This window comes from Scyliorhinus torazame, chromosome 15 (genome assembly GCF_047496885.1).
Source record: "Scyliorhinus torazame isolate Kashiwa2021f chromosome 15, sScyTor2.1, whole genome shotgun sequence".
Classification (NCBI taxonomy): Eukaryota; Metazoa; Chordata; class Chondrichthyes; order Carcharhiniformes; family Scyliorhinidae; genus Scyliorhinus; species Scyliorhinus torazame.
Window position 1 is genome coordinate 126,682,956 of NC_092721.1, and position 23,671 is coordinate 126,706,626.

Consider the following 23,671-nt stretch of genomic DNA (forward strand, 5'->3'; position numbering starts at 1 on the left):
AAAAGCAAAGTATTGCAGATGATGGAAATCTGAAATCAGAACAGAAAATGCTGGATAAACTCAGCAGGTCTGGCAGCATTAGTGGAGAGCGCAAATAAAGTTAACGTTTTGAGTCCATATGACTCTTCTGAAGGGTCATATGGACTCAAAATGTTAACTTTATTTCTCTCTCCACAGTTGCTGCCAGACCGGCTGAGTTTATCCAGCATTTTCAGTATTGAACATAAACTCTATTCAGTTGCCCTGACAAGATTTTATTAAAGTCAGTGTGCTTTAAAACTTTTGATATTTTTCTCAACTTGCAGCTAAGTAGCTTAGGGAAAATCCACAAAGTTGAAAATAATTAATGGCCTACTATTTGCAATGTTTTACAGACAGATTACTGATGCATTACCTTCGGTGAAACTGCACACTTTCTTACACAATTCAAGTATCTTTTCCCTTCGTGTCTGTATCTGGAACATTAACAAAACGTATTATCAGTTTAAAAATAAAATTGTTAAGAATCAAATACTGGTAAGCGTGTCTCTATATGAATGTACTATTAATCTTTGGGCAATGTATAAAAAGCACATTAGTGTGAACGTTGTAACACATTGGTTAGTAATGCATTGGTTGTCACACTTGCAGTTCTTTGTACAACCTTGCTGGGCTCGCGTAAAAATGTACAAATGCAGAAAAGTCAATCAAATGTGAGCCATCTGAGCCATTAATTGGTATTCGAAAGAGAATATGCGAGAACCCCAATAATTAGTTTGTGATTATCACAGTTCTAGAAACGGGGACATTGGCTCATGCTTTGAAGAGGAAATGCATTCAAGCAATTGACATTTAACTCTATGCAGATGGTGGTGTTGCTGTGGTTCTCAAGTCATGGAAGGTGCTATAAACGTGCAAGTTCTGTTTAGCTTATTTAGTGGATTTCTGGAATGCAGGGCTGGTGCCGCACTAAGTCATGCTCCTATCTTCGTTCATACACCTAAATAACCAATCTTTAATTGGTACATATTTTAGCACTCATTGATAAATAGCCTCAAAAAAATCACCTTATGTTAAGATAATCTTGTCATGCTGTCAAAACATTTCAAATTCAATTAACACAATAAATCGTTTTTGTAGTACAACGACTATGATTAATAAGACAAATATACAAGACATTTGGTGATGGAATTTCCTGCCTAATGCTGCCCATCTCACTCATTTGAATCCAATCATTACTACTAGGAATCGAACCACAGTTATGGCACAGAAAGAAACCATTTAGCCCACATGTCTGTGCCGAATTCAAAAAGAAAATTTACCACAACCATCTCCTGGCAAATAGGGATAGATAATAAAATGCCGGTCTTGCCACTGATTTGCCATTGCTCTAGGATGAATGAATAAAAAATTAATTTGTTTGTACTGACTGACAATAACTCATCAACTATAAGATAGCATTTTATTCCTATTCCCAATCATAAAGTTTACACCAAGTGAGGATCAAGGCGACAAATTTATTGTTGGGAAAGGAACTTTTTTCTACTTGTTGCATCCCATGCCAGCCTCAGGAGTTCTCCAGTCAGGTGCAACATGGGTTACATGTCTAGGGCTGGTTTAGCTCAGTGGGCTAGCTGGTTTGTGATGCAGAACAAGGTCAGCAGCGCGGGTTCAATTCCCGTATCAGCTTACCCGAACAGGCGCCAGAATGTGGCGACTAGGGGCTTTTCATAGTAACTTCATACTTGTGACAGTATAATCCTAGAAATGCTTCTACATGTTCGTATTTTAATATGACCTGCCTACACCACAGATACTACTTTATGCCACTGCGCAGAAACATAAATTGCTAATATAAAAAGGCAAAGAAAAATGCTTTAATAACATTGTGAACTCAGTGCCGCGGGTCAAATTATATGAATGAAGCCTTTAGTTTTCATATTTATTTATTAAACCACTTATGTGGTTTTGTGCATGAATTTGCAATTGTATTCAAGAAGCAAATGTCCAGCTCGTGTGGAGAATGGAAATGCTCTTTGAAATAGACTACAGATTAGCTTATGTTGTGTTGTTGGGATAGATAAGGATAACCTAATAATAATAATAACCTTTTACTGTCACAAGTATGAAGTTACTATGAAAAGCCCCTAGTCGCCACATTCTGGCGCATGTTCGGGTAAGCTGATACGGGAATTGAACCTGCGCTGCTGACCTTGTTCTGCATCACAAACCAGCTGTCTAGCCCACTGAGCTAAACCAGCCCTATACATGTAACCCATGTTGCACCTGACTGGAGAACTCCTGAGGCTGGCATGGGATGCAAAAAGTAGAAAAAAGTTCCTTTCCCAACAATAAATTTGCCGCCTTGATCCTCGCTTGGTGTAAACTTTGTGACTGGGAATAGGAATAAAATGCTATCTTATAGTTGATGAGTTATTGTAAGCCAGTTGGTCTGCCTGTTCAGCGACTCCTTCAATTCCTGAAACTGTCCTTTACCTTTACAAATGCATATCTCTGGAGCAATGCATAATCTTCCCAGATCCCACCTACATTTTATTACATACAGAAGGCCTTACCCCAGTTGCTTTGTTGTTTGCTGATTTATCTCTTGTTAAAGGAACAAGTGATAAGAGGCATAAATCAGACATTCCACGTTTTTCCAAAGCAGCTTCTTCATCACTGTCCATACTCCGACTTAATAGTTGTTCATTTTCTGAGGAAGCATCATTTTCACTAGGAAAGTCAACAGGACATATCAATGCAAAATTAACAATCTACATCAAGATTTATCTATGCACTGTAAAATATTCTTCAATCTGCATCTCTATTTAGAAGTTAAATCCCACTTAAGGGTAATGAGCTAAATATTTTAAGAAACCTTGATGTTTACTCAAATAGTAACAAAAGGAAAGTAACAGCGCAGATTTAGTGCACCAGAGTACTCTGCCTAAATATGTCAAATGACTTTTATCATCCTTAACTTATGTCATTTTAATGCGTAACTAAAGAAATATTAAGTCTCACAGAGATCTAAATGAGTTCCATCTCCTTTATTTGTTATCTCTCATATTGTGCCTTATTCATATTGTGGAATAGTAGCCCTGACTTTGTCATAACTATTGAATGCTCAATACTCAGTGCTCTCAATGGAAACACCTATGAGATGAAGATATTTAGAGTACCATTACAGAAAAATACTAACAGATTTTTAACATTTACACGGGCTATAATGCAGCACCTGCACCTCTCATGCATTGTGGGCCACTGGCAATGATAATTGGGTGGGCGCTACATATACATGTGCGCAATTGGACTGATCTCCCTGATTAATGGGAGCCCAAAATATTTTTACAATTTCCTTTGTGGGAACTCTAAAGTACATCTCATGATGTGCCAGAAGCATCAGGTCACATTGTTTGGATACCAGAAGCCATTAAAGGGCTGCTGGTGACCATTGTAGACTGGTGCTTTTTTGCTTTCCAGGTAGAGACACTGGAAAAAGTTGGAAAATGAAGATGCGCAAACGTTTATTTTAAAGTTCAAAACTGGTATCTTGGACTGAATTGTACATATGGCAAATGTTTCTGTCTGACAGAAATAGGGATTTTATATTGAGAAAAAACATTACAACCTGGAGGTTTTTCTCTATTATTTAAAACGTAGTTGCGAACCCTACAGTTGTGAATCATTACAAATTCAGGTGGGTACGCAAGAAAAATGGTTTTCTACTATTTTCAAGCATCTTTCTTAATGGCAATCTATTATTAAATTCATATTGGTTTGCTAGATTTGTCTGCTTATTGTTAATATTATAGCCCTTAGGCTAACAAAAAATATACAAAGCACAGAAATCTGCAAATTGACTTACTTTTTCTCAGTCTTAGGTGGAACTGCCTTTAGTTTATTGTCAAATTCATCTTTCTCAGAGAATATTACAACATTTTCTGTCAAAAACAAAACAAAAGTTGATGTATGATCTAAAAGGTAACGCATGAATGTGAATGATTAAATAATGAGGGAGCAAAATTTTTATTTTGGATACAATTGGCAATCTGGGCACAAATTACAACTGAAATTGGGTTAGTTTTGAGAAGTGATTCTTTTGCTCAAATGCATTTTGATATCACAAAAATTAAAATCTGCCTTGAATCAATGCCATTGGGCAAAGTTTTAGCAAGTCCAATCCACTTAACCTGCACATCTTTGGACTGTGGGAGGAAACTAGAGCACCTGGAGGAAACCCACGCACACACAAAAGAACATAAGAACTAGGAGCAGGAGTAGGCCATCTGGCCCCTCGAGCCTGCTCCACCATTCAATGAGATCATGGCTGATCTTTTGTGGACTCAGCTCCACTTTCCGGCCCGAACACCATAACCCTTAACCCCTTTATTCTTCAAAAAACGATCTATCTTTATCTTAAAAACATTTAATGAATGAGCCTCTACTGCTTCACTGGGCAAGGAATTCCATAGATTCACAACCCTTTGGGTGCAGAAGTTCCTCCTAAACTCAGTCCTAAATCTACTTCCCCTTATTTTGAGGCTATGCCCCCTAGTTCTGCTTTCACCCACCAGTGGAAACAACCTGCCCGCATCTATCCTATCTATTCCCTTCATAATCTTATATGTTTCTATAAGATCCCCCCTCATCCTTCTAAATTCCAACGAGTACAGTCCCAGTCTACTCAACCTCTCCTCGTAATCCAACCCCTTCAGCTCTGGGATTAACCTAGTGAATCTCCTCTGCACACCCTCCAGTGCCAGTACGTCCTTTCTCAAGTAAGGAGACCAAAACTGAACACAATACTCCAGGTGTGGCCTCACTAACACCTTATACAATAGCAGCAGAACCTCCCTAGTATTAAACTCCATCCCTCTAGCAATGAAGGTCAAAATTCCATTTGCCTTCTTAATCACCTGTTGCACCTGAAAACCAACTTTTTGCGACTCATGCACTAGCACACCCAGGTCTCTCTGCACAGCAGCATGTTTTAATATTTTATCATTTAAATAATAATCCCTTTTGCTGTTATTCCTACCAAAATGGATAACCTCACATTTGTCAACATTGTATTCCATCTGCCAGACCCTAGCCCATTCACTTAGCCTATCCAAATCCCTCTGCAGACTTCCAGTATCCTCTGCACTTTTTGCTTTACCACTTATCTTAGTGTCGTCTGCAAACTTGGACACATTGCCCTTGGTCCCCAACTCCAAATCATCTATGTAAATTGTGAACAGTTGTGGGCCCAACTCTGATCCCTGAGGGACACCACTAGCTACTGATTGCCAACCAGAGAAACACCCATTAATCCCCACTTGTTGCTTTCTATTAATTAACCAATCCTCTATCCATGCTACTACTTTCCCCTTAATGCCATGCATCTTTATTTTATGCAACAACCTTTTGTGTGGCACCTTGTCAAAGGCTTTCTGGAAATCAAGATATCCCACATCCATTGGCTCCCCGTTATCTACCGCACCGTTAATGTCCTCAAAAAATTCCACTAAATTAGTTAGGCACGACCTGCCCTTTATGAACCCATGCTGTGTCTGTCCAATGGGACAATTTCCATCCAGATGCCTCGCTATTTCTTCCTTGATGATAGATTCCAGCATCTTCCCTACTACCGAAGTTAAGCTCACTGGCTTATAATTACCCGCTTTCTGCCTACCTCCTTTTTTAAACAGTGGTGTCACGTTTGCTAATTTCCAATCCGCCGGGACCACCCCAGAGTCTAGTGAATTTTGGTAAATTATCACTAGTGCATTTGCAATTTCCCTAGCCATCTCTTTTCGCACTCTGGGATGCATTCTATCAGGTCCAGAAGACTTGTCTACCTTTAGCCCCATTAGCTTGCCGATCACTACCTCCTTGGTGATAACAATCCTCTCAAGGTCCTCACCTGTCATAGCCTCATTTCCATCAGTCACTGGCATGTTATTTGTGTCTTCCACTGTGAAGACCGACCCAAAAAACCTGTTCAGTTCCTCAGCCATTTCCTCATCTCCCATTACTAAATCTCCCTTCTCATCCTCTAAAGGACCAATATTTACCTTAGCCACTCTTTTTTGTTTTATGTATTTGTAGAAACTTTTACTATCTGTTTTTATATTCTGAGCAAGTTTACTCTCATAATCTATCTTACTCTTCTTTATAGCTTTTTTAGTAGCTTTCTGTTGCCCCCTAAAGATTTCCCAGTCCTCTAGTCTCCCACTGATCTTTGCTACTTTGTATGTTTTTTCCTTCAATTTGATACTCTCCCTTATTTCCTTAGATATCCACGGTCGATTTTCCCTCTTTTTACCGCCCTTCCTTTTTGTTGGTATAAACCTTTGCTGAGCACTGTGAAAAATCACTTGGAAGGTTCTCCACTGTTTCTCAACTGTTTCACTATAAAGTCTTTGCTCCCAGTCTACCTTAGCTAGTTCTTCTCTCATCCCATTGTAATCTCCTTTGTTTAAGCACAAAACTCTAGTGCTTGATTTTACCTTCTCACCCTCCATCTGTATTTTAAATTCCACCATATTGTGATCGCTCCTTCCGAGAGGATCCCTAACTATGAGATCCTGAATCAATCCTGTCTCATTACACAGGACCAGATCTAGGACCGCTTGTTCCCTCGTAGGTTCCATTACATACTGTTCTAGGAAACTATCGTGGATACATTCTATAAACTCCTCCTCAAGGCTGCCTTGACCGATCTGGTTAAACCAATCGACATGTAGATTAAAATCCCCCATGATAACTGCTGTACCATTTCTACATGCATCTGTTATTTCTTTGTTTATTGCCTGCCCCACCATAATGTTACTATTTGATGGCCTATAGATTACTCCTATCAGTGACTTTTTTGCCTTACTATTCCTGATTTCCACCCAAATGGATTCAACCTTATCCTCCATAGTACCAATGTCATCCCTTACTGTTGCCCGGATGTCATCCTTAAATAACAGAGCTACACCACTTCCCTTACCATCCACTCTGTCCTTCCGAAAGGTTTGATACCATCGGATATTTAACGTGACCATCCTTTAACCATGTTTCAGTAATGGCCACTAAATCATAGTCATTCACGATGATTTGCGCCATCAACTCATTTACCTTATTCCGAATACCACGAGCATTCAGGTAAAGTACACTTATGTTGGCTTTTTTACCTCTGTTCTGAACCTTAACACCTCGATCAGTAACCTCTCCTAAGTTATATTTCCTCTTAACCTTTCTCCTAATTTTCCTTGTCGTCGAACCCATATCTTCCTGTAACCTGCCGCGTCGCTTACCATTAATGTTTTCACTTCCCGTTTTATTTCTTTTAGTATTCCTGGTCCTATTCACTGAGCTCCCCTCAGTCACTGTACCTTGTACTGTCGCCCTTTTTGATTTTTGACTATGTCTTCCCTGCCTTACACTTTCCCCCTTACTGCCTTTTATTTCTGTCCCTGTTTTACTACCTTCCAACTTCCTGCATCGGTTCCCATCCCCCTGCCACGTTAGTTTAAACTCTCCCCAACAGCTCTAGCAACCCCCCCCCCCCCCCCTAGGACATCAGTTCCAGTCCTGCCCAGGTGCAGACCGTCCGGTTTGTACTGGTCCTACCTCACCCAGAACCGGTTCCAATGTCCCAGGAATTTGAATCCCTCCCTCTTGCACCATCTCTCGAGCCATGTATTAATCCTCTCTATCCTGACATTCCTACTCTGACTAGCTTGTGGCACTGGTAGCAATCCTGAGATTACTACCTTTGAGGTCCTACTTTTTAGTTTAACACGGGGAGAACGTGCAGACTCCGCACAGACGTGACCCAAGCCGGGAATCAAACTTGGGACCCTGGAGCTGTGAAGCAACTATGCTAACCACTATGCTACCATGATGCTATACTACACCTCAGAGAAGATGTAATTCCATCATTCTGAGTCTTCTGGAAGGTGCAGTGTACATATACAAGAGAAGCTCAAGAGTGAGTTGGATGACATGGAACATAATGGCATTATCCATCATGTGCATCAGCATACTAACAGGAGAAGTTTCAACATGGTCATGCTGAGAAAAGATGAGACAATCCAGACATGCTTAGACGCAAGATCTTGAAATCTTGCACTAAAGAGGTGACCAGACATGATTCTAACATTAGAGGAATTGAATCTCAAATTCACAGGAGCAAGGCTTTTCTCCAAGTAGGACAACAAACAGGATATTGGTCGGTTCACTTGGCAGAGGGATCTCAAGAAATCGCTACTTTCAGAACACTATTCGGAAGACGCAGCTTCCAGAGATTACCTTTTGGTTTGTCCATCGGTCAGTATTGGTTGGACAGAATTGTAGAAAAAATCCCCGATGATGGGTGAAACCAAAGAAGTGCATAACTGAAATCTACAGTTGTGGCAGAATTTGTCTTGGAAGATTCAACTTCAACAGCAAGAAATGCCAGCTAAATGTGGATCAAATTAACTTTTTTCAGTTCTGTCCCGACTAAGCAAACTAGAAGACGTATAAGACACATCTACTCCCCAGGACAGAGATGACTTGCAGAGGTGCTTCAGATTTTTCAACTTCTTAGCACCATACATACCCAACTTGGCCAATAAAGCATCATCATTTAGAGAGTTGCTAAGGAAGGTGTCTCGCAGGAAGACTAACAACATGTGTTCGAATCTCTTAAACAGACACTGTGAGGAGAGACATGTGTTCTATAATACTATGACCTAAAAAAGGGGACAATCTTAGAAGTTGACGCATCTTAGAAGGGGTTAGGAGCGTGAGCTATGCAGGAGGGCAAATCGATTGCATTTGATTCCAAACGTTCACCAAAAGCTCAGTTCAATATTTGAACATTGAGTATAAGACACTCATTCTAGATTTCAGTATCACATGCTTCTACACATACCTATTTGTGACAAGTGCTAAAAATACAGGGCTACAACTTCGAATTCATTACAAACCTGGGAGCAAAATGGTTACTTCAGGCACACTGAGCAGGTTACTCAAATTAATAACAACTGCAGATGTCTCACTAGACCTGCAAGTAAACAGCGTAGACATTGACAGAAGATGTACTCTGATGTGTTGGGTGTTCTGGATCACATACAGGTCACCAACACTTGAAATAGTGCAACACTATTTTATTGAACCATTAACTGTTTAAACCTATTTAGACTGTGGGTTAATACGATCCTAGCTTTAACTGAAGACCTTTGCCTTGTCCTAACCAGTCGATGTACTCAGCACATGGTGAATGTCTGTGTTGCAGGCTGTGAGCTCTGTCCTCCTAGCTAGCTGCAACGCGAATGAGCGGGAACTCTGATGCCCCCTGTCTTTATAGTGCGTGTGCTCTCACTGGTGATTGGCTGCAGTGTTGTGTATGTTGATTGGTCCCACTGTGTGTCCATCAGTGTGTGTCTGCACCATGATATACTGGTGTATATATGACATACTCAATGTCGATCTGATGAAGTTGAGTTAACTTGAGTGCAATTAACTTCAGGAAAAAACAGCAAATGATCCATGACTGAAGTATTGTAGAAGGTTTGCCTGATGTGATATAAGTGACAGGCACTCTCAGATGGTTTTGGCCATGAGATGGACGAGGTGTTTCTAGAGACAGGATTTTCAAGAGAACACAAAGCTCTTTGCCAGGACATATTGTCTCAGTTACACCAGGACATAAAGTGAACAAGTCACCTGGAAAGGGATACTGTGTATTGGCCAGGAATCAACAACGATAGAGAAGACCATGATGATGTGCAAAGATGTCAGAGATACCAACCGCATCTATGCATAGAACCTTTACACCCTCACAAAGTTCCATCATACCCTTGGTCTAAATTCTCAACAGATTTATTCATGAACCATGGTAATGACCTTCTCCTAGTCACTGACTACTTTTTCAATGTTCAGTCACCAGACAATTGAAGGACGCCTCAAGTGTGTCCTTCGCAGACAGAGAGAGTTCAATTTTCAGCTTGTCCAGTATGCCGGAAAAGATCATATCAGACTATGGGCCACGGTACAATGGCAGACCTCTTCGGGACATGTTCCAAATGGGACATAAGCCATGTGACAGCCTTGCCACACTAGCCCAAATCTAATCATCTCACTGAATGAATGGTTTGCATTGTAAAGTAATTAATCATAAAGTGCAGGACAACAAAACAAGATCGCCAGATTGCCATGTTACATTTAAGAGAAACTTTTTAAAACATGGACTTATTGCCATCAATGGAAACGTATTTGGTAGCTGGTCAGGGACAACTTTGCCAAGCCATCATCTATCCCATTTTCCAAAAATGCAGGAAAAACTTCTCAAAAAATAACAGAGAATGAAAAAGATGCATGACTGACATGCAGGACTGGAACTGTCTAGTCTGCATGTAAAACAAAAGGTTTGAGTCATATATTCTCCACCGGGAACTTGGCTACCCACAGAAGTATCTAAAGTGTGCAGTGAGCCGAGATCCAGTAAAGCCACAAAGTTGAATGGAACGATGTAAAGAAGGAACAAAAGCTGACTAAGGGAATTGTACAAAAGGGAGAGCACTTTTGTGCTGGAGACATTGACGGCTCCCTGGCACTGGGGACAGTGAGGACACCTTGGCGTGGGAGACGGTGAGGACTCGAGATACTGAAGACTCTGAGGGTGATGGAGACCGTGAGGGATGTCCGTGCTGGAGATGGTGAGGGCTGTGGGTGCTGGAGACGCTGAGGGCTGTGTGGGGTGTTGGAGCAGTTGACGGCTGTGGGTGCTGGAGACAGTGATGGCTGCGGGTGCGGGAGACAGCGACGGCTGCGGGTGCTGGAGACAGTGACGGCTGCAGGTGCTGGAGACAGCGACGGCTGCGGGTGCTGGAGACAGCGACGGCTGCGGGTGCTGGAGACAGTGATGGCTGCGGGTGCTAGAGATGGTGATGGCTTCCCGGCGCTGGAGATAGTAAGGACTTCCTGGCGCTGAAGATGGGGAGAGCTTCGGGTGCTCAACCTACCCGTCTCCCCGGGGGTTGTAACTGGTCGTCCTGCTCGAGGCGATGCCTTTGCTGAGCAGGAATTGATGCAGTTCGTCACTCATAAAGGAGGACCCCCTATCACTGTGAATGTATGCAGGGAAACCGAACAGTGTAAAGATACCCTGGAGGGCCTTGATGTTGGTGGTTGTGGTCATGTCTGGGCAGGGGATGGCGAATGGGAACCGGGAGTACTCGTCAATCACGTTCAGGAAGTACGTGTTTCGGTCGGTGGAGGGGAGGGAGCCTTTGAAATCCATGCAGAGGCATTCAAAGGGACGGGAAGCCTTTATCAGGCGCGCCCTCTCTGGGCGGTAGAAGTGCGGTTTGCACTCCGCGCAGATTTGGCAGTCCCTGGTGACTGTCCTGACCTCCTCGATGGAGTAGGGCAGGTTGCGGGTCTTGATAAAATGAAATAAACGAGTGATCCCCGGGTGGCAGAGGTCCTCGTGGAGGGATCGGAGGCGGTCCACTTGTGCGGTGGCACAAGTGCCTCGGGACAGGGCATCAGGAGGCTCGTTCAGCTTCCCGGGACGTTGCAAGATCTCGTAATTGTAGGTGGAGAGTTCTATCCTCCACCGCAAGATCTTGTCGTTCTTAATCTTGCCCCGCTGCGCATTATCGAACATGAAGGCAACCGACCGTTGGTCTGTGAGGAGAGTGAATCTCCTGCCGGCCAGGTAATGCCTCCAGTGTCGCACAGCTTCTACTATGGCCTGGGCCTCCTTTTCGACCGAGGAGTGGTGAATTTCAGAAGCATGGAGGGTACGGGAGAAGAAAGCCACGGGCCTGCCCGCTTGGTTGAGGGTGGCCGCCAGAGCTACGTCGGACGCATCACTCTCGACCTGGAAGGGGAGGGACTCATCGATGGCGCGCATCGTGGCTTTTGCAATGTCTGCTTTGATGCGGCAGAAGGCCTGGCGGGCCTCCGTCGACAGGGGGAAGGTTGTGGACAGGAGGAAGGGGTCGAGCCTTGTCTGCGTGATTGGGGACCCACTGTGCATAATAGCTGAAGAAGCCGAGGCAGCGCTTTAGGGCCTTGGGGCAGTGAGGGAGGGGGAACGCCATGAGGGGGCGCATGCGCTCAGGGTCGGGGCCTATGACTCCACTTTGCACTACGTAGCCTAGAATGGCTAGACGTTCGGTGCTAAACACGCATTTATCCTTATTGTAAGTCAGATTAAGGATATTCGCGGTCTGGAAAAATTTTCGGAGATTGGTGTCATGGTCCTGCTGGTCATGGCCGCAGATGGTGACGTTATCAAGATACGGGAACGTTGCGCGTAAGCCGTACCGGTCAACCATTCGGCCCATCTCACGTTGGAAGACTGAGACCCCGTTCGTGACACCGAAGGGAACCCTTAAAAAGTGATAGAGCCTCCCATCTGCTTCGAAGGCAGTGTACTGGCGGTCACCATTACGGAGGGGTAGCTGGTGGTAGACAGACTTGAGATCCACCGTGGAGAAAACCTTGTATTGCGCAATCCTGTTTACCAGGTCAGATATGCGGGGGAGAGGGTACACATCCAGCTGCGTAAACCTGTTGATGGTCTGGCTATAGTCAATGACCATCCTATGTTTCTCCCCGGTCTTTACCACCACTACTTGAGCCCTCCAGGGGCTGTTGCTCGCTTCGATGACCCCTTCCCTCAGCAGCCTTTGGACCTCCGACCTGATAAAGGTCCGGTCCTGGGCACTGTACCGTCTGCTCCTTGTGGCGACGGGTTTGCAATCTGGGGTAAGGTTCGCAAACAGGGAAGGAGGGTCGACCTTGCGGAATTCCCTGCCTTGGACAGTGAGGTTCGCTAGGCAGAACCCCTTTATCTCCGCCGCGTGTGTCCCGGAGGCCAGGGAGATCCTTTGGTTTACGGGATGGGTGACAAGAGAACAGCGCCTTACCGTGTCGGGGTGAACAAAGCTTTCCATGTCCCAGAGTCGATCAAGCACGACGTCACCTGGCCGTTGATGGAGATCGTCGTTGTAGCTTTCGCAAGTGTCCGGGGCCGACTCTGGTCCAGAGTCACCGAGGCCAGCTGTAGTAATGGAGAGTTCTGGTCGGGCAGCGTGTAGTCAGCTGTGCTGGGGGCCTGGGGCCCCATCCAAGATGGTGTCAGCCATGGGTCGCACATGGAGTCTGGGGATGAAGAAGCTGGCGGCGGCAAGGGAAAAAATGGCGCCGCCCACCCGTCCAGAATGGTGGCCGGGGGGCAAAATGGCTGCGCCTGCGGGTCGCACGCGGCCTGAGGATAGGGGGTTGGCGGTGGGCGCTGGATGGCCGGGGCCTGAAAATGGAGCTGCCGATAGTTGCTGGAGACCGCGGCCACGCGCGGGCCTGGCAGACCCCGACATAGTGGCCCTTCTTGCCGCACCCTTTGCAGGTGGCGGTGCGGGCCGGGCAGCGCGGGTGGGGATGAATCGCCAGCCCGCAGAAGAAACAGCGTTGTCCGCCGGCAGTAGTAGGCTGTCTCGCCGCGCAGGCTTGCGGGGTCAGAGGGAAGGTCTGAGGGGCTGCCGCAACAGGGTGCCATGCAGCCCAGGGGGCCGCCGCGCGACCGGGAGCAAAATCCAGCGCGTTGTTATACGCAACGTCAATGGACCCCACCAGGGCCCGTGCCTCAGTAAGTCCCAAAATTGTCCATTTCTTGGAGCCTTCGGCGGATATCGGGGGAAGTCATACCTACCACGAAAGCATCCCTAATCAAAAGTTCCATGTGCTCGTTCCCCAAACTGGCGGGCAGCCACAGTTTCGGCCCAGCACCAGCAGCGCCCGGTAGAAGTCTTCCAACGTTTCTTCGGGGCTTTGCCTCCTAGTTGCCAGCAGGTGACGGGCGTAGACCTGGTTCACAGGGCGGATATAATGTCCTTCTAGCAGCTTGATTGCTGCAGCATAATTCTCTGCCTCCTCGATCAGAGGGTAGATCCCAGGGCTGACCCGCGAGCGTAGAAGGTGCGTCTTTTGTCTTTCCGTGGGGGTGTCGGCGGCAATGTCGATGTAGCCCTTAAAATACGCCAGCCAATGTTTGAAGATAGCAGCAGAGTTGTCCGCGTGGGGGCTGAGCTGAAGGCACCATCCGGTTTGATACGGAGATCCATCCTTTCAACTGAAGTTGTAGCAGATTAAATTGATGCGCAATCAATTATTCTCGAGACAAGGTGAGTCATAACTAATAGGCTTTAATCTGCTAGAACTGTTCCCCAGCAGCTTCGATACAGAAAGTGAAGGCTGCTGGGACGGCATTGGTTCTTATACTCCGCCTCTCAGGGCAGAGGTATGTACATCAGCCAATGGTAAACTCCTGGGTCTAGCCAATGGTCATCCACCTCTCAGGTACCGCAATACCTGGTATTACCACACCCGCATAGCAGAAATGGTTAACCAGATCGCCCAGTAACGGGTATTCTCCACGGTTGATCTAAAATCCGCCTATCATCAGCTCCCTATCCGCCCGGAGAACAGCCCCTACACGGCCTTCGAAGCAGCCGGCCGGCTTTTTCACTTCCTCAGGATCCCTTTTGGCGTCACAAATGGGGTCTCCGTTTTTCAAAGGGCGATGGATCAAATGGTGGACCAGTACGGCTTACGGGCTACATACCCGTAGTTGGACAATGTTGCCATCTGCGGCCATAACCAGCAGGACCACGACGCAAACCTGAGAAAGTTCCTCCAGACCGCCCGTGCCCTCAATCTGACCTAGAACATAGAACATAGAACGATACAGCGCAGTACAGGCCCTTCGGCCCACGATGTTGCTCTGAAACAAAAAGCCATCTAACCTACACTATGCCATTATCATCCATATGCTTATCCAATAAACTTTTAAATGCCCTCAATGTTGGCGAGTTCACTACTGTTGCAGGTAGGGCATTCCACGGCCTCACCACTCTTTGCGTAAAGAACCTACCTCTGACCTCTGTCCTATATCTATTACCCCTCAGTTTAAAGCTATGTCCCCTCGTGCTAGCCATTTCCATCCGCGGGAGACTCTCACTGTCCACCCTATCTAACCCCCTGATCATTTTGTATACCTCTATTAAGTCTCCTCTTAACCTTCTTCTCTCCAACGAAAACAACCTCAAGTCCATCAGCCTTTCCTCATAAGATTTTCCCTCCATACCAGGCACATCCTGGTAAATCTCCTCTGCACCCGCTCCAAAGCTTCCACGTCCTTCCTATAATGCGGTGACCAGAACTGTACGCAATACTCCACATGCGGCCGTACCAGAGTTTTGTACAGCTGCAACATGACCTCATGACTCCGGAACTCAATCCCTCTACCAATAAAGGCCAACATTCCATAGGCCTTCTTCACAACCCTATCAACCTGGGTGGCAACTTTCAGGGATCTGTGTACATGGACACCTAGATCGCTCTGCTCATCCACACTTGGAGAACTTTACCATTAGCCAAATATTCCGCATTCCTGTTATTCCTTCCAAAGTGAATCACCTCACACTTCTCTACATTAAACTCCATTTGCCATCTCTCAGCCCAGCTTTACAGTTTATCTATGTCCCTCTGTAACCTGCTACATCCTTCCGCACTGTCGACAACACCACCGACTTTAGTGTCGTCCGCAAATTTACTCACCCACCCTTCTGCGCCCTCCTCTAGGTCATTGATAAAAATGACAAACAGCAATGGCCCCAGAACAGATCCTTGTGGTACTCCACTTGTGACTGAACTCCATTCTGAACATTTCCCACAACCTACAACAAAGAAAAATACGTTTTCCACACAACCTGACTAGCCATCCTCGGCTACGTCGTGAAAAACGGGGTCCTAGGCCCAGACCCCGACCGCATGCGCCCCCTAAAGGAACTTCCTCTTCCCCGTAGCCTCAAGGCACTCTTACGGTGCTTGGGGCTCTTTTCCTATTACGCCAAGTGGGTCCCCAGATATGCGGACAAAGCCCGACCACTCATTAAGACCACGGTTTTTCCCCTGACGGCTGAGGCCCGGTCGGCCTTCAGTCGTATCAAGGCCGCCATGCACGCGGTGGACGAAACCATCCCTTCCAGGGAGAAAGCGATGCATCAGACATCGCCCTGGCTGCTACCCTCAACCAGGTAGGCAGGCCAGTAGCTTTTTTCTCCCGAACCCTCACCGCTCGGAAATTCGAGAAGGAGGCACAAGTCATTGTGGAGGCCTTACGGCACTGGAGGCACTACGTAGCTGGTAGGAGGTTCGCCCTCGTCACCGACCAACGGTCGGTAGCCTTCATGTTCGATAACGCACAACGGGGCAAAATAAAAAATGATAAAATTTTGAGGTAGAGGATCGAACTCTCCACCTATACGTATGATATTACATATCGTCCGGGGAGCTCAACGATGTCCTGCGGCACGTGCGCCAACGCGCAGAAAGACCGTCTGCGGGCCATCCACGATGACCTCTGTCACCCGGGGGTCACCCGGCTTGCTCATTTCATCAAGTCCTGCAACCTACCTTACTCCGCCGAGGAGGTCAAGGCCATGACCAAGGCTTGCCAGATCTGTGCGGAGTGCAAACCGCACTTCAACTGACCAGACAAGGCTCGCCTGGTGAAAGCCTCTGGGCCCTTTGAGCGACTAAGTTTGGACTTCAAAGGCCCCTCCCGTCCACCAACCGCAACATTTATTTCCTCACTGTCATCGACGAAGTCTCCCGCTTCCCATTCGCTGTCCCCTGCCCTGATATGACCACGGCCACCGTAATGAAGGCACTGCACAGCATCTTCACCCTGTTTGGTTTCCCCGCCTATATCCACAGCGACCGGGGTACATCGTTCATGAGCGATGAGCTGCGTCGGTATCTGCTCAACAAGAGCATCGCCTCGAGCAGAACGACCAGCTATAACCCGCGGGGAAACAGGCAGGTGGAGAGGGAGAACGTGACAGTTTGGAAGGCTGTCCTTCTAGCCCTATGCTCAAGAAGTCTCCCAACCACCCACTGGCAGGAGGTCCTACCTGATGCCCTACATTTCATTAGGTCGCTCCTCTGCACGGCCACGAACGAGACCCCTCACAGTCGTTTGTTTGTCTTCCCCAGGAAATCCACCTCTGGGGTCTCGCTTCCACGTTGGCTGACTCCGGGACCAGTTCTACTCTGGAGAAACGCGAGGAGCCATAAGACGGATGCTCTAGTCGAGAGGGTCCAGCTGCTGCATGCAAACCCTCAATACGCCTACGTCGAGCACCTCGACAGAAGGCAAGACACAGTTTCCCTGCGAGACCTGGCACCCGCTGGCTCTCCCACTGACGCCCCCCCTTCTACCGACGCTCCCCTCCCGCACCTGCTGCCGACCCTGACAGCGCACCCCTTCCCCCCCGCCGGCGCCGGCACCAATCACCCTAGTCACCCCGGATACGCCCCCTTGCTCCAACACGGGCAAAGGCTCAGACCACCGTGCTCCCGGATATACCCCCACTGAAGACGACTGTGTCCGCCGCGCCACCGCCGGAGCTGAGAAGGGGTGAATGTAATGAATGATAACTGTACCTTTAATGTCATGATCCCTTTAAGACTGGGTTTGGAACCCAAGGGGGACTCCGCCCTGGCTCCGCACCCCCCCCCCCCCCGTGAGCCAGATATAAGGTAATGTTCAGTGTGCAGTGAGCACACTTCTCGGCAGCTGCCTGGTTCTCTGCTAATTAAAGCCTTTGTATTACCAATCATCTCTCTCGAGTTGTAATTGAGGGTATCTCACCGGGCCACCGTGTAGCCCGGTGCTCCTGTTTGGGCACGTGGGTATGTGCCATGCTAACATGTCTCATTTTCACCCCCTGTAGACCATGGACTTCGGAATCCAAACAGGATTGGTGGTCTTCATCCTCGTTGCTGCAGCCCTGGGGGATGCACTAAGGCTGCATGAGCAGGAGCTGCTCGTACATCATGCGGTGTTGGCCTGGGTGATACGCATGGTCAGCACCTCCACCTGCTCCTGCAGGTAGTTAGACTCCTCCAACTGCACCTGCAGGCGCTGGATGGTTGCTGCCACCCCCTCATGCAGTCCCTGGCTCTGTGACTGGATCTCCACTATCTATCATAGAATCATAGAATTTACAGGGCAGAAGGAGGCCAATTGGCCCATCAAATATGCACCAGCCCATGGAAAGAGCACCCCATTTAAGCCTACACTTCCAACCTATCCCCCTAACCCAGTAACCCCACCCAAACATTCTGGACACTAACGGCAATTTAGCATGGCCAATCCACCTAACCTGCACATCTTTGGACTGTGGGAGGAAACCGTAGCACCCGGAGGAAACCCACGCAGACGCGGGGAGAACGTGCAGACTCCGCACAGACAGTGACCCAAGCTGGGAATCGAACCTGGGACCCTGGAACTGTGAAACAACTGTGCTAATCACTGTGCTACCGTGGCACTGTCCTTTCCAGAAGTCCAAATTCCATCTGGACGGCATCTAATCCTTCGGGTTTGGGCTGCCTTATGACCATTTGCTCCCTCAGGTGTTCCTACCTCCACCTGCTGTACTGCAGTACGTGTGTGGTGCACACCACATAATGTCCCAGGGGCCTCTTCACTAAAGTGCCCAACCAAGGGTGTTGGAAACAATAGTGTCGGAAAGTCAGTGCCGTCCCCGGACTGGTGCTCCGGGGTTGTGGAGGGAAGATGAGGGGGTGGTGGGGAGAGCGCGGCGGTGGTGGTGGTGGGAGGGGGGGGGGGGGGCGGGGGGGGGGTGGTGAGGGGGTTGTGGTGGGGTGGGGGTGGTGGTGGGGTGGGGGTGGGGAGTGTGGTGGTGGAGAGGGTGAGGGGATGGTGGTGGGGGTGGTGGAGGGGGAGCGGGAGTGGGGCGTGGGGTTGGTGATCAAGAGGGGGTGAGGGGGTGGTGACACACATGCCATGGGTAACCGCAACTCGGCGGGGTCTCACTGCTCGCCCGTGCCAACCTCCACCCTGACGACTGCCATCTCTCCAGATCCATCAACGAGGCTCAGTGGTCACTGCTCTGCAGTGGTGAGGGGCCTAGGTCTTTTCCCTCTCGCAGTGGTTGAGGGCCGCCTTCTTCTTGGAGGGAGGGAAGAGAGAAAGCGCCCAGTGTTAAGACAGTCGGTCGCATGCAGCACAAAGGGTGGATAGCTGGTGGCCTTCGTGACCAGGGCACCCGGTGGCTGGAGTGGATGCTTGCATGTGGTGCAGGGTGGCGAGCATTGCCGGCAGGTGGGGTCCGGTCGCCCTCCAGGTAGCGAGGGGTGGAGTTACGGCTTTGTGCGACGGGGGTTGGTGCCAGGGGCACGGTGCTGCCTACTCACCCTGGCCACCCTGAGGGCCTTGTGCAGTTTTTTCTGGCACTGCTGTCTGGTCCTGGCAGTGGGGCCCACGGCGCTCACGACCTCTGCCACTTACGCCCAGGCTCGGTGTACGGCGGCAGAGTCAAGCTCCTTCCCACTCCGGGATACAGGGTGGCATGCCTCTCCTTTACGCCATCCAGCAGGGTCACAGGGTCCGCGAACCAGAGTGCTGCTCTCCGTGGTGCCATTTGGTTGACTGGGATGTGTGTGTCTGGGGAGTGGAGTGCTTAAAAGCGGCTGCAACTTGTCAGCCTCTTGAGTGTCAATCTTCGACCGGCGACTCTGACACCGTTTTTCATTGGAATTGATTGTGTTCCACATGGCGCTGGTGCTGGCCCATTGATGGTTGATGAATTGATCCGGGAGTGGCGCCAATTTTTCTGTCCACTGATTCAATCCCAGCGTCAACACTTAATTACTGAAATGGAGAATCCCACCCCTGGTGTTTCTAGGAAGTATTTCAGAACAGAGGAAACCCCAGCAGGATACAACTGCCATTAGAAACAACACCACAGGGAAGAGAAGGTCGCACATAAAGTAGCTCCCGCCATGGTCTTTGCTTTTTGGACTTTTTAATACGGTTCCCGGGGATTTTGGTTATCAAAACTGGTCCATTGTATTGGATAAGAAATTTGTCGGCAACAATATGTCAAAATCTTTGAAGAAGGTTGGTGGCAAGAAGATCACAGGAGGTAATTCTTCGACGGAGCCAGAAAGTCCACGAAGCTCAGCAGGAGGACCCAAACTTAGGTGTGGCTACTCACATCACATGGAAACGCTGACTGGGGAGATGGAGCAGGAGTTCGAAAAACAGTTTGCGAAGCATTTTGAGGAGCAGGACAGGGCGATGATGGAAACTCTTAAGCGGTCAGTTCAGGAAGCACTTGGCCCAATTCGGGAGAAGCTGGAAAAGACCTTGGAGGCGGTGAAGACGCAAGGGAAGGTGCTAAAGGGTGTGGAGGCGGCCTTGTCGTGCCATAGTGACCAAATCACCTCATTAGAAGCTGAGATGTTGCTGGTGGAGGAGAGGAACAAGACTCTGACGGCAAAGGTGGATGACTTGGAAAACAGGACAAGCAAACAGAACCTGAGAACCGTGGGGATGTGGAAGGGGTGGAGGGCCTAAAGCTGACTGACTACTTTTCTCATATGTTCTCCAAGCTTTTGGAGGCGGATGGGCGATTGCCCACTCCAGAGTTGGATTGGGCCCACCGAGTACTCTGGCAGAAGCCTCGGGTGAATGATCATAGAATCATAGATTTTACAGTGCAGAAGGAGGCCACTCAACCCATCGACTCAGCACCGGCCCTTGTAAAGAGCACCCTATCTAAGCCCCACGCCTCCACCCTATCCCCCTTTATCCCCGTAACCCAGTAACCCCATCTAACCTTTTTGGACACTAAGGGCAATTTAGCATGGCCAATCCAACTAACCTGCACATCTTTGGACTATGGGAGGAAACCGGAGCACCCAGAGGAAACCCACGCACACACGGGGAGGATGTGCAGACTCCACACAGACAGTGACCCAAGCCGGGAATCGAACCTGGGATCCTGGAGCTGTGAAGCAACTGTGCTAACCACTAAGCTACTGTGCTGATCCGCCGGAGGCTGTGATAATTGGATTCCACAGCTTCCAGGAGAAGGAGCGGGTTCTACAATGAGCCAAAGTAAACGGAACTTGAGGTGGGAAGGAAGCATCATCAGGATATACCAGGATGTTAGAGCAGAGCTGCTGAAACAGCATGCGGCTTTTAGTATGGCAAAGTCAGCTCAATTCAGGAGGGGAGTCAGGTTTGGACTGGTGTACCCTGCAAGGCTGATAGTGACTTTTCAGTCGAAAGATTATTTTTTTCATTATGTCGGAGGAGACGGAGACTTTTGACAAGGAGCATGGACTTAGACTTGATTGAATGGATTCAATTGAGACTTTAATCGAGACGGTTGGGAGGGGTTGGTTTGAGCTGTGTTGTAGTTGGTATCTGTTGTATCTTTGGGATGGAGGGCGCTACAGTTGTCGGGGGGTAACAGTAGGAGGAATATGAAAAATGAAAAAAATGACCCCCGTGGAGAGTTGAAATATTGTAGAGGTGTTGGATTTTGGTTCCTCTTCTATAGCTGGGATGGGCTGGGGAGCAGCATTTTTCTTTGTTGTTTGAGCATTCACCCTGGGTGGTGGGGGGAGGGCAGTTTACCTTTGCTAGCTATAAAGTTTTAGCTCATGAACCGGAGTGAGGTGGGGCAGGGGCTGAGGCTTTGTTGGACTCAGTGAGCCTAGCTTATTTGTTTTTTGGGAGGGAGGGTGAAGAGAGGAGGGAATCGTTCCTCTGGAAAACTTTTTTCAAGTTTATGGGGGGAGGAAAGCTTGTGGGAGTGGGTGGGGAGAGAGGCTAAGGGTTTTTCTTTGTCTCGTCTTAGCGGCAGTGTTGGGTGGGTGTTGGTTGGGTCCTGCGCCTGGGCCCAGAGATGGCGACCTTTGTCTTTTATCTTTAGGAATGGTCACAGTCAGTGGGTTGGAATTTTTTCTTTCAAGATAAGGGGTTCTTAAATAGTATTTTGTTTGTATAGATTTATTTATTTTGTGTTTTACAAAATGAAAACTTTAATTAAAATGTTTTTTATAAAAGAGACAACACCGGGTCAAAAAGTTCAGAGTTTTTAGACAGTGAGGAGCTATAAAAACTAACACAGCATAATCACTTCTTTGTAATGGCCAGGATCCATCAATCAAGAGGCTTGTAAAAGGTAATGGACTATGAAATTGAATGCAAACAATGCAGTAAGCTAGTAGCTTTCTAAACAAGTCAGAGACTTGAAAAGGTTAAAGGGGAATGAAATTGAATATGAAAAAGGCACCTCAAAGGTTTTCAACATTTCAAAGGGAAGACTTTCACCTTCATCTGTCAGACCTTTGGAATTAAATACTGAAAGAGAGTTTCAAGATTTTCAAAGCTACAGTGGGAAGACTGTCCACATGAACCCATCCCAGGATGGACCCCCGACCTGAGCCCCTCCAGTCCATCCCAAGCCCCCCCACCCCCCCCGACCCCCACCTCCTTGAAGGACAACCCCGGCACCCTGGAGGTAAGCATACAAAGGGTACTCATCCCCTTGCTCCTCTCTGTGTCCATAGCAACTTGTCCCCGCTTTTAGGGACCAGTAGTGATTCACCCTCGGGTGACTTCCCGCTTGGGGGGACACGGGTGATGGAGGTCGCTGCATCCAACTTTAATCTCACGAATGAAATTAGAATGAATGCAAATGAGTTGTGATCAGGATCTTGCGCTTTCTGGGCACGGTCCTGATCACATCAGCTGGAGCGGATGGGAGAATAGGAAACTGATTTGTGTAGGTGTAAATCTCGTTTCGGGGCTGTCCTGCAATTCTCCTGACATATCGGGTTTTGCGCTAGGCGCAACGTGGCAGGAGAATTGTTCTAACACACTGTGCCACTACTGAAAGGATGCAAGTTTGCATTCAAAAGGTGACACATGGGGAGTTCCTGGCCTCAATCGTAATGCTGTAGGGAGATACCAAAAGGCTGCATACAGTGAAGGAAAATGAGTGGGCCATTACTCCCGTACATATTCTAATGACTTGTAGGTTAAAGAACAGAATCACACACCTCCGACCTACCTTCGAAGAAGATGGTGTAAGGAAATGCCATAAAAGAAAGCAACAAAATAATATAGAAGAAAAACAGTAGTGGGCAGCACGGTAGCATAGTGGTTAGTACAGTTGCTTCACAGCTCCAGGGTCCCAGGTTCTATTCCCGGCTTGGGTCACTGTCTGTGTGGAGTCTGCATGTTCTCCCGTGTGTTCGTGGGTTTCCTCCGGGTGCTCCGGTTTCCTCCCACAGTCCAACGATGTGCAGGTTAGGTGGATTGGCCATGATAAATTGCCCTCAGTGTTCCAAAAGGTTAATTGGGGTTACTGGGTTAAGGGGATGGGGTGTTGGAGTAGGTATGTGCTTGAGTGGGATGCTCTTTCCAAGGGCTGGCGCAGAGTCAATGGGCTGAATGGCCTCCTTCTGCACTGTAAATTCTATGATTCTATGAGGAGTAATGCTTTAAAACACAACAGGTGGTATTTTTCTCGTGGTGTGTTCTGCAGCGGCGGAAGTCAGCTCACCAGTGACCAGTGGCGGGATCTCCTGGTTCCACCATTGTCATGTACCTTTCGCTGTCCCGAAACCCATGGCAGGTAAGGTCCCGCCAGCATGAACGGCCAGAAAATACCACCCAAACTCATACTGACATGAATTGGTGTTTACTTTCAAAGAGTGGAAAACCCAGATTTTACAGATATTCCAGGAGTATATCATTGGGAGCGTTGCCAGAAACACATCTAGGAAATCAAAACCATTCAAAACTTTCCTTTGAAGTGTCAAAATCAGTTTT

The 23,671-nt window shown here is 47.9% G+C and overlaps 1 protein-coding gene across 2 annotated transcripts in view; it reads right to left on the bottom strand.

Moving 5' to 3' along the window:
• Positions 1–23,671, bottom strand: part of edar (ectodysplasin A receptor) — a 133,451-nt gene that overhangs the window by 4,491 nt on the left and 105,289 nt on the right. For both annotated transcript variants that reach the window (XM_072476705.1, XM_072476704.1), the window contains 3 exons: positions 3,848–3,923; positions 2,556–2,712; positions 395–455 (listed from right to left, as the gene is read on the bottom strand). In XM_072476705.1, coding sequence (XP_072332806.1) covers positions 395–455; positions 2,556–2,712; positions 3,848–3,923 — 294 coding nt within the window. The remainder of the gene's footprint in view (positions 1–394; positions 456–2,555; positions 2,713–3,847; positions 3,924–23,671) is intronic.